The 12361-nt window shown below is 34.9% G+C and overlaps 1 protein-coding gene across 2 annotated transcripts; it reads right to left on the reverse strand.

Annotated features, from left to right (window-relative positions):
• Positions 1-14: 14 nt before the first annotated feature.
• Positions 15-9201, reverse strand: LOC125052975. 2 transcript variants are annotated; one of them, XM_047654110.1, is made up of 5 exons: positions 9073-9201; positions 2605-2855; positions 2100-2343; positions 1637-1931; positions 15-1551 (listed from the first exon to the last, which is right to left on the reverse strand). In XM_047654110.1, exons 2-5 carry the CDS (start codon positions 2831-2833, stop codon positions 343-345), a joined length of 1977 nt encoding a protein of 658 aa, XP_047510066.1. In that variant the 5' UTR covers positions 2834-2855; positions 9073-9201; the 3' UTR covers positions 15-342. The 2 variants fall into 2 exon arrangements, with proteins under 2 accessions (XP_047510066.1, XP_047510067.1); XM_047654111.1 differs by lacking the exon at positions 9073-9201 and adding an exon at positions 7305-7424.
• Between the last annotated feature and the right edge of the window lie 3160 nt (positions 9202-12361).

The raw sequence follows: 12361 nt of genomic DNA on the forward strand, positions 1-12361 counted from the left end.
ATAAAACACAGATATTATTAGATCAGAAAGATTTGATTTAAACATTTACTAATTCACATTTATAAGTTCATTACGATAATATAATTCCTAATTCTAGAAGTAAGTAGATAAATAGGAAATACTCTTATAAAAATAAATGCAAGATGGACATTTCAAACATACAAATCTTAGAATTAGTAATATCAATCAATAAAAATACCTAAAAATATCACAGACAAACGAAATTAAATTTCGTGAAAATAATCGAGAGTATTAACTAAACATATAAAAATGTAAATAATTTAAAAGATCCAGGTATACAGATAAAAACTACGTAAGAGGTATTTTCAAGGACGATTACATCTAACAATCATTATGACATACACAGAAAATACGATCTTTATAATTGTTACTGATAGTACAGGATCCGAGGCCCTTGTAACCCGATATAATGTTAATAGAACCCACAAGTTCCATTTCAAGACCGCGACGCAATACTTTTGCCTCATAAACCATCTCTCCTGGAGTCATTTTAATTGAAATTACGTAATATACGTTGACTTTCTCATCATCATAATAGAAGTGTACTCGTTCAACACTCTCCAGGCTGGTCTTCATGCAGCTTGTGCATGGTTTGGTCACAATTGTGTCAGTTTTGTTCTGGATGTGATCCATAACAAAGTGAACAACTTTGAGGCCGTTAGTGTCGTGCTCTGCGAGGGGATACAGTTTGTGACAACTGCACCACTTCTCACCAATTAGTACGTCCTGACAAGTACGATTTCCGGGAACTATGTTGAAAAGACTTTCGTGATTGTTAAATTTTTTGGTCATGGTTTCTGTATAATCTGTCTTGGAGCTACATTTAGATATTACATATATCTCCAACATCGTTTTGTGAACGTCATATGGGGTGACCAATCTAAATTGATTCACAATCATTGACTTGTATTTCTCGGGATATCTGGATTTAAATAATGTGGGAGGCAAGATGAATAGTAAGGGCATGCGGTCATCGTAATAGCCCTCTACATTCAAACGATCCTTTCCAAATCGTACTCCGTGGTCACTGACAAATATAACGAATGTGTTTTTCAGGACGCCAGTGTAGAAGAGACGGTTCAAGAAATTTTCGTAGATCTTGTCGACGTCTTCTGGGTGATTTGATGGGTTGTGACTAAATGAGTTCATCCAAAACAATCCGAAAAACGGATCATCTCTGTAGGTCATAGCGAAGTCGTAGGCATAATCGAGTAACTGTTGTCCAGATGTAACTTTTCCTGAACATAAGTATGGTGTTCCATCGCAAATTTTGGTTTTTTCGGCCATTTTGAAGAAAGGTTGCATGTAGTGGTCAGTGGGTTTAATTGTTAATGTATAGTTCTTGCTGAATGTATCCGGCAGAGATACGTAATCTTCCCCGTAAGCTGTCACATATCCGAGACGTTTGAATGAGCTCCAAAGTAGTAGATCATTGCAGGGGTCCATTTGTCCCTGACACTTGTCCGAAAATACTTGAAACTTTAGACCAGTCAATATCGCCATTAAGTTTGGGAATGTGTTATCATCAACCTGAAATTATATTCATAAATAATTACATGGAAAAGGAATTACTGATAACTGTCAATTATAATTAATTTATGATAAGGCAATATACCTTGTGATATCCCCTGTAGCTTAACCAGAAGTTACTTTTCATGAAGTTGAGTGTTTCTGTCATGGTCTGAGCAAATCGGGGTAGAGACATTGAATCCATTCCTATCATTAGTATGTTGAATCGCGTGTCACATTTCTTTTTCAGCTGGGGTCTCTTCTTCTTGCAGAAAGCGTACACATCGTCATAAATCACATGAGATTCGTTTTCACTATCGTAACCAAAGCATTGAACGTTTGCGAAGTCGCTTTGTAGCAGAAAAGTGTCTCCATTTTCACATGTGTTACAGCTGGAATACCTATATAAAAATAATTTATTAAATTTCTAAATTATCAATGGTATGGGATATCTATCTACTAACTTGTATCTGATTAAATATTGAAGCTTGTATACAATGTTATTATTATTATTTAAAATACATATATATCTATAAGAACCAACATAATTATGTTTTGATTTGACTTACTCATCACTATCTTCGCTATCATCAACTCCCTTGATATAGAATCGTAAGCAACATATATGGTTTTTGTAGCTTGAATTCTTTTTTAAAACATCATCTTTAATCAAAACCCGTATTTTGTCGGAATCTATTCTTGTCAAAAAGACCAATCGTTTTCCGCAAACATCAGGTTTTGCTTTTCGTTCTCTTTTCTTGTACGATACCATCATGAGGGGAATTTTACATCCAGGCGTCCATAGCATATGGGCTGTAATATTTTTAATAGAATTTAGTATTTATTTATGTTTAAATTGTTAAATTACATAATTAACACCTAAAATTTCGGCCTGGCATTAGGCGTAATATTTAACTGACAGATCGGTATCTAGCTAAATATTCTTCATGATTATTAATTGTCTTTTGAGCCAAACGGTAACAAAAACTCCCCCAACAGTTTTATACAATATTTCTATTGTATGTAAGTTATGCAAGTTTGCATTTGCTAGTTTGAATAAATTAAATTATTTACGGTTGGTATTGTCCTCCTCCATAGAATAATCCGACTCATTTTCAAATTTGTATAGTTCGTCTAATGGCATGTGGTTCATTGGCACTGGTTGATTTTTATCAGCGATCATGTGCAGTTCCGTAGTGAACTTTGAGGTCGAATATGGTGCTTTGTAAAGGTGGTAAATTATCAATGTGATTAAAATTGATCCAACGGTTACCACCCACAAACTTGTTTTAAACTGCCTCATGTTGAATTTTCTGAGGCCTAACCTGGAAATAAAATATCCTATGATGCGACTTATATATGTTAACGTAAAATTGTAAACACCGTTAGATTGTAATTAGACCAGTGCAGATAGCCTTTAAAATAAATAAAAAGTGAAAAAAATTACAGTAGGATGAAACCCATTAGAAAAGCAGGGGAATATGATCAAAATGAAAGGAAAAATAAATTACGGTCGATCTGAGGTCGGGAAGGGGTAGGGGGGGGAGTTTTAAGGGTAAAAAACGGTTTATCTCGATTTCCGGCAAAACTACAAGTCCTATCGAAGAAAGTTAAATGGCAAAGTTGGAGGTAATAAAAAGATCTAAAACTTTTGTATTCACACATTTTTCACATAACCTCAAAATTTATGTGAAAAATTCAAAAAACCAAGTTTTTGGTTTTTTATTTTTATCTTTAACAAAAATATTTTTTTTTTAACGAAATTTGGTGAAAACTTACCTTTCTATGTCCCAAATACACTGTAATTTATTTGATTAAAAATATTTATTTGTTCACCTTATTTTGAATTAATATCGAAAAAACACCCTAATTTTCAATCGAAAATTCTGACGTCAAAATTTCAGCTTTTTTCAAAAAGTTGGTGTGCTTTCAGTTCGTTGAAATCTCTACTTTCCTATGGTAAAAATATATATATATATTACCATAGTAAATCATATTAAATAATATTTTTAATCAAATAAATTACAGTGTATTTGGGACATAGAAAGGTAAGTTTTCACCAAATTTCGTTAAAAAAAAAATATTTTTGTAAAAGATAGAAATAAAAAACCAAAAAGTTTGTTTTTTGAATTTTTCACATAAATTTTGAGGTTATGTGAAAAATGTGTGAATACAAAAGTTGTAGATCTTTTTATGACCTACAACTTTGCCATATAGTTTTCTTCGATAAGACTTTTAGTTTTGCCGGAAATCGAGATAAACCGTTTTTTACCCTTAAACCTCCCCCCCCTACCCCTTCCCGACCTCAGATCGACCGTAATTTATTTTTCCTTTCATTTTGATCATATTCCCCTTCTTTTCTAATGGGTTTCATCCTACTGTAATTTTTTTAGGTTTCAAAAATTATCGGCACTGGTCTAAATCTATCTCGCGAGATTATAAACTGTCGAATGATTGTGAACCTCAGCTTACAGCTTACAATTTAACGTATTATTATTCGGTAGATTGTACTACACTAACTTAGTTATCATTCAAACTTCTTTGGTCAATTACAGATTAATTTTACTTTCCAACAATTTCATATAACTACCGAATAATAATACGTTAATTTGTAAGCAGTTCGTTAAGGTTCACAATCTTTCGACAGTTTATAATCTCGCGAGATAGATTACAATCTAACGGTGTTTACAATTTTACGGTGACATATGCTTCAACATCGGGAAGAGTTTCTGGTCAGAATTGGATAGAGGAAAGAATAAATTCTAATTGAAATTTTAGAAGGAGGCCTGTAGGTACCCATAGGGGTCTATACTGTATAACGGATGGAAATAATTATAACTAACGTAGACTAAATGTATAACTAATACTAACACCCATCTGATGTGTAATTTGTAGTATGAAATTAAAGTGGCTTTATTATTATTAGATGAAACAGTCGCGGATAAATTTGTTTGTTTATTTTCTTATTTTGTTTGTTTACACTTCGTAGCACTTCGTACTGTGTCATTAAAATAATTAATAATCATCAAAACAAATGATCAATCTCATCATCACAAATGATGATCGAGAAAATAGTTCAAAATAAATAGTGAAACAGTCGCAAATGTCTACTTCGCTTGAGTAACGCGCTGTAGTTATTTAGAACTGTAGAAGATATAAACATGAATTTATTACACTTTCTTCGAGGTGCCGTCGTCGTCCTTAAATACAATAGATAATATTATTATTGAATATTCTTAGAATAGACATAGTCGTCCCTTATGCCTAAGGTTCAAACTCAACACAATCTTCCGTCAAGAGTTCTGGCGCCACTCAGATTTTTCGCGAATACAACATACTGACCGTCACTTATTCAGAGCTTGATATATTCGGTAATGGGCTGATTAAATTTAAATCATAAAAAGCGTTGTTAAGAACGTATCGGATACCTAATACGTATTTTTAAATAGATAAATACTAAGCAAAAACTAAAATATGTAGTTGCATATTTTTTCTATTTTGGTCCTTCAATTACGCTAGTACCAATGTTTAAAGGCCGGCAACACACTTGCGAGCCTATGTTATATGAGTGGCCATGGGCTTTATAACAGCAGGTGAGCCTCCTGTCATATAATATCGTTTGTCCCCTGTTATATAATAAAGTGTAGTACTTTATTTTTTTCACCGTAATTGTCATGTATTTTAGAATAGATAGATTATATCGTAGAAAATGTATTATAAATACAATATATTTTGCTAATTAATTGTATTGAATTATAATAATAATAAGAAAAACTTTATTCATGAAGGAAATTAACTGGTAAATTGGATTCATTTATAACAAACCAAATTTTCATAAAAATTAAATTACACGGTAGATTTGAGTTTCTTCGTGCTAAATTTGACTTCGAGAAGTTTTATAAAACCTTGTACCATTATAATTATAATCACGAATTATTAACAAATCGCATACGTAAGCTTTGATGATTCACGGTCGTCACGATTGTATAGAAAAAAATCTAACCTCGACGGTGAAACACACTTTAACACTTTGAAAAAATAAATGCAACATTTTGAATCCATTAAACAGTGTGCGTTGAACACGGCTATGACTTCGGTAATGAAAATTCAATCCATTTCCTTGTTTAATAAACAATTGACTACAAAGAATATTTTTATTTGTAACGGCGTGATTTAATCCGAGATTTAATTGTGATATTATGTTCGTTTCTATTAGTTGATGTTTATCTTTATACCGTGACTCGGTTCAAATAAATTATTTAAAAAGTAATTTCATAGCATTCAATAGCACAATGATTGAACCAACCAATCTAAAGTATTTTCCTTACATAATGGAGACATTCATACAAATATGAAATATACAATCAATTTTCCAGCCATTTTGGAGTCAACAGGCATCGTTAGATCAAAAAAGCTGGAGCGGCCGCAGAGCAGGTGGAAAATAATAGGGGTTCAAGTGCACAGGCGCTAATTAAAGATTTAAGTTAGCGCCTGGGAGATAGTACCGGTGACCCCAGAGCTGGTGCTTTCCTCGCTCAACGAATCGAAATACAGCGAGGAAATGTTGCCAGCGTTAAAGGTACACTGCCACAGGGACCAAACGTTATATTTTATTATTTATATTTTTTTTGTATTTATTATTTATGTAGGTTAAGACAATTGTAAATACTGTATATTTAATTATTATGTTTAGGTTTTATTTAAAGAAATAAGACATACTTATGTGTGCCTTTCTTTGTCTAGTCTACAAATTAAAAAAAATATTATTTAAAAACTCCAGGGGATAAACTATGTTCGTTAACCACAGAGCCACGGGGGTTTAGGATGATATATTTGATTTCGTGTCAGTTAATAATTATTAACACACTTGCAAAATCCACGTATATATCGTCTATGACATATGTTTATTCAAAGGCTCAAGTTCCAATTGTCTACAAGATTCTTACGCACATTAAAAAAACAGTTATTATGTGTCTAGAATCTAAATGAATCATTTATATTTAAATTTATAAAAAAAGAAAACTTTACAGGTGTCAAGGGACACCCGAATGGAACGAAATTCCTTTCGATTAGTTTATATGTTAATTGGTATCATAACAGTATGATAGATTTTCTCGACACCAATCTTACGACGAAAAAAAAAACAGGAGGAGGTGTTCTCAGGCGGTTACCCATCCAAGTACTGACCTCGCCCGACGTTGCTTAACTTCGGTGATCGGACAAGAACCGGTGTATTACAATAGCAAATAGCAAAAAAGTGTCGTGACAACTTTTCGTAAGAATTTTTTCCGCCTAGCCCCCTTTCACAACGCGCGATAAGGAACTTCGTTCCAATAAAATTACAAGAGCACTATTATTATTTATTTAATTTTTCTATATACCGGAAAAGTTTGAAGAGCAGTGTTGTTAAGTGGTTAGGCTTACGAGGCCAACTCTTAACTGTCATGCGTTCAATTCCCGGCTGTGTACCAATATATTTATTTGCGAAAATAACACTTCGTACAGCATCAGTGTAAGACCCAAAATTCAACCACAGTTCTTAACTTTTATAAATAATTAAAAATGCTGTTTCAATTACCGGAAATTAATATCTTGTAAATTACTTAATAATTAGAATATCATATTATTAACTGACATATATTATTAGGACAACACGAAGTAACGTCAACGACCAGTTTCTATACCATACGTGTCGTTAATTAGTCTAAAGAATGACTACGAGTCGTAATAACGATTGATTTATTGAATAGCCCGTATTTATAGATATTACTCACCTAAAATTTGTTCTACTATTTATATATTACACTGATTATTGACTAGTCTCACAGGTCCAGATTCAGATTTACGTATAAACCCTGACATACAGTTCTCCAGCTATCCTAGGTTTTCGAGCATGCGCAGAAGTTCCCAGATATCCAGGGGCCAAATACAGGACTCAGGACATGCGCGAAGCTGCCTCACCCAGTAACCTATATTAGCTAATTCGAAATATATTGCGACATAGCTAATATAGGTATATCATATGAGAGACTATGGTTTAGGAAAAAAATAACTAAATAACAAGTACAGTAAACCCTTTATAACGAATTTCAAGGGACTGAGCAGTTTTTTTCGTTATACGGAAGAAAGAGAAAAAAACAAATTTAACCAATTACAATAATTTATATACAGTGTAAATTCTTTATAACGACATTTTTTAAAACAAAAATCTCTCTATAACGTAAAAAAGAGTTAGATTTATTTAGTTTAACCCAATACCCATGCATAAATTCTTCTCTCTCTATAACAAAACGTCACTACAAGGAATAAAAATGCTCGGTCCCTTGAAATTCGTTATAAAGAGTTTACACTGTATATATAATAGATAGGTGACGAAGGTGAATTTAGTAACTGAGACCAAAATTTCCTACAGGCAATGTAATCTAAAAATAATGGCACTCGTATCAATGAATCCGTTGCCTAGTACCCATAACACAAGCTTCACCAGCTTAGCATGGGTCTAGGTCAATTGGTGTGAATTGTCCAATAAAAAAAAATAAAAAAAACGCAGGCGAGACGGCTGTTTATGACCTCAGGTGTCTTTATTAGAAATTTCGGCACATCAATAGCTTAGTTTTGTAAGCTGATTATAAAAACAATTACACATAAGTATTGTTGATGTCTAAATATGAAAATATTTCTTCGTATTAGAGAATGGCTGTTGCGTTATAAAGGGAGAAATAATGTATGGGTTTGTGTTACACCAAAAAAATTTAACTCATTTTTACGTTATAAGTTAAATATAAGTTTTTCGTTATAACGAATGACGTTATAAAGAGGTTACACTGAACTGTAACGCAACGAAAATTTAGACCAAAATAGATGTAAATTACGATTTTGACCTGACATACACTTTCAAAGTAGGTACATATTATGTAATCATTTATAATATTGCATGATAGGATTAGGATGTCTGTTTGTGTGTAACAATGCGTATAAAATTTTCGCAAAGCTCATATGTAAGATATGTTTTTAAAAGAGGCCCGGGAGAAAAACCCTAATTTTTCACACAAAAATCAACAACAATTAAAAGAATATATCGTTTCTCTGTTCTAAAAGCTGATTTTATGATCTAATGACCATGGCGCATACAAAGAAGTAGAAATCAAGCACATTTAATCTTTTCAATGTATAGTTTTTGTTCGCGCGATCTCTAATAGGAAGAGATCGAATATTAAGGACATTATCAAAATTGCATAATCGGAGTTGGTATTGATATCGCTATTTGAAATTACATTGCAAGTTATAATATCAATTTATTTATTAACCCTTCGTTCCATAAACAAAATTAAATAAAAAGAGGCCAACTGGCGGCTTTATCGCTTTCGAGAGATATCTTCCAGGTAACCATTGTGAAAAAAAATAAAAAATTAACTCAATCTTTTAGACGTCGGTTAAAATCTGACGTATGCGGCTGCGCAAGATTGTAAGAAAACCTTTGCTTATAAGCTTATCATTTATATTAATAATGCATTATCAAATTAAATACAAAATAATACATACCCAGAAGTACGCACAACCAGGACCCAATAAAGATCTCTAAAAAGTGGTACAGCCTCGGAGGCTGCACCTTAGGCTTTGATGGCCGGGAATTGCAGGCCACGCATGCGTGATGCCGTCCGTCGATATTAACTGCACATGCACCTTGCTATCAATTATATTGATGTTGTTACTAGGTCAGGTGTCCTATCCTAGGCCCCGGGTAAACATGCGCACTAAAGCTCTGATTTTTTTTGCCACTGAGGCGCTAACTAGCTGCTGTGGTCTCTGGCAGAATGACCAGCGCTGTGGAACAGTCTGCCCCTCAGCATAATGCTGAGCCAGGGCCAATTACCACCACAGCACACACGTATTACACACTTAAAACGAACCTTGTTCTTTGAAGAGAAAAAACTGTTATCTCTCATAATATTTTTTTTCTTTGTTTATTGTTATTGTGTGTTTTGTAACAGTAACAAATGTTATGTCTATGTCTAAAATATGTTTAATAGTGATATTTTTATATCATGACACAGGTATTTAATAGTTAAAACGGTTACCAAATATTACATTATAGTAATAATGAATAAATACATTTTTTAACTATTGCGAAAATAGGCAATAGAATGCCTAAAAAGGTTTAAAAAATATCGCCGAACTCAGCTTGTCACTTGGCATAGGCCTCCTTTAATAGATTTGTGCTTTTTATGATTAGTAATTTTTCTAGAAGGTGCTAGTCTTCTTTCACGAGAACCAGGTAGTCTTTATTGTGTTGAAGGGCTGAAGGAAGCTTTTGCAGACCGGATCTCCTATTAAAATACAAACGTTACATTGTTCTCTCACGTTAGTAATGAAAATCATTTTCTATTTTGGTGTAACATTAAATAATTTATAATTTATTAGTGAAGTTCGCCCGCATGATAAAAGTACAAGTATAATTCGATACAGGCTAAGGTACGCGTACTTAAAAAAAAGGGTGCGTGTACGCGCGTAAGAAGTTATACTTCTTTGGCATTATTAAAAATAGTTTTTGATTGCATGCAAATAATTATTAATTACAATTAAATAATCAAAGACTGGAAAAGGAGTCATTATAGTCAATAAAGTTCAGTTTACATTTGAAAAATTAAATAAATAAATATTTATTATTATTCTCTTACATTAAGTGTAACATACATTGTATTATTATTCGAATGTAGTTTTTAAATTATGTCCAATGCCTAAGCATCTTCCGTGAGCAACTTCATTCTGCTAATTTTATGTCACGGTGCGCGCGCATCGTAAAATTTCACTCTCATCAATTTTTCATAACGCGCCTAAAGAAGTATAACTTCAAAAATAACCATTTAGGTAGGTGTTCTCTTTTTAAAGAGCCGGCTCGTTTCCTCGTCTTGTTCCCACGGAATAGTTGTTATCTAGTTACCCACAACACAGGTACTCCCTAGTGTGCGAAATAGCGATCGATAAATTTTGAACCTATTTGTCATAAATAAAGTTTAGAAGTGAAAATGTCTTTAGCATTGTTGTGATTTGAAAGTCGATAGCAAAGTTTGATAGCACGAAAAAGAATCAGTGAAAAGAGATAGACACATAAATTTATAAGATTGAACGTGGGAGAAAATGAGATAGGAAGCATTATACAGTGTATAAACTTTATTACACTCGGCGTCAAAAAAATCGCACCTTTCCTAAAATTCGTGTCAAACGATTATAACTCCGAAGATCCTTCCTGTACCCTATCAATATTAGTATCATTTGAAAGCTAATGAAATCCTTTATTTGAAAACGGTAGGAAATTGGCCACCACCCCCATAAAAAAAGGGAAATTCTGGGAAAATGTGAAATAATGTGTATTCTGATCAAAATTACAAAGAAAAGGAAGACTACAAAAATTAAAAATAAACAATGACAATCCTTAAATTAGTCTTAAAACCTAGTTTTGCCTCCTCTAGCCCTCCGACCAGCTTCCAAACGGTCAGTCATGGACCTGATGAGCGTCACGACGTGTTCCTGGGGAATGTTATCCCACTCCTCGATGACGGCAGCTCGAAGCTCATCCAGAGTGGCAGGAGCTGGATAACGGGCCCGAACTCGCCGTTTCAGCTCATCCCAGAGGTGCTCGATAGGATTCAGGTCGGGGCTTCTTGCTGGCCAGTCCATAACCTTGATGCTAACTCGACGTAGGTAGTCCTTGACAATCAAGGCTGTGTGGCACCGGGCGTAGTCGTGCATGAACTCGAAGTTGGCGCCGACAAAACCTGCACATGGGACCACATGCTCCTCCAAAATCAAAATCAAAATCTTGGTGATATACCGGTGGGCAGTCAGAGACCCCTGGCCGCGACCATTTCCAGCTGTGGAGACGCACACGAGGTCTGTCTTGCCGTCGATAGAAATGCCGCCCTAGAACATGCAGGATCCTCCTCCAAACCCGACGGTTTCCACGGTGCAGGCTGGTGTGAAACGCTCCCCTGGTCGCCTGTAGACTCTCTTACGCATGTTGTTGGGTACAGGCACACTCGGGTTTCGTCGGAGAACAGGACATTCCTCCACTGGTCGAATGTCCACGGCACGTGCGTTTCGTAAAATCGCTTCTTTTTCGTCCGGTGGATGGCAGTCAATTGAGGGCCTGTAGCAGCTCTCCGGGGCAGCAAATTCTTCTCTCACAGCCTTCGTCTGATAGTGGAGACGCTGTCAGCTGTCCTTCGAGTAACTCAAAGCCGCTGCTGCAGCTCCACAGCGTTGGAGAAGCGGTTCCGCAAAGACGTCGACACAATGGAGCGATCACCTCTGACGGTAGTGCAGCGTCGTCTCCCGGATCCATGTCTCCTGATGTAACCTCCAGTCTCTTGGAACCGTTGGTATACCCGTTGCACTCGAAATCGGCTGATTTTCAGTTGCCGAGCAACTTCAACCTGCCGCAGTCCGATTTGCAGTAGGGCCACCACTTGAGCTGCTTCTTTGTCATGGTATCCATTTTCACTAGGTTTTTTCTTGTCGAAGCTCATTAGGTGTGACCTCTGTGACGTCTGGATAGCGAATAACCTTGACTTTTACCTCCTCGTTTAATACGCCTCCAGGGTGGTACAATTAGTGAGCCTCCAAACGCGTGCATCGCCACTTTTTAATCAAAGTGCTGGCGATTTGTGGTTTTTGATTTTCCGTTAGCAAATGATTATTTTTTTGAAAGCTTATTAATTGAGCTTTCACATGATACTAATAATGATAGGGTACAGGAAGGATCTTAGAAATTATAATCGCTTGACACGAATTTTAATAAAGGTGCGATTTTTTTGACGCCGAGTGTATTTTA

This window comes from Pieris napi, chromosome 10 (genome assembly GCF_905475465.1).
Source record: "Pieris napi chromosome 10, ilPieNapi1.2, whole genome shotgun sequence".
Classification (NCBI taxonomy): domain Eukaryota; kingdom Metazoa; phylum Arthropoda; class Insecta; order Lepidoptera; family Pieridae; genus Pieris; species Pieris napi.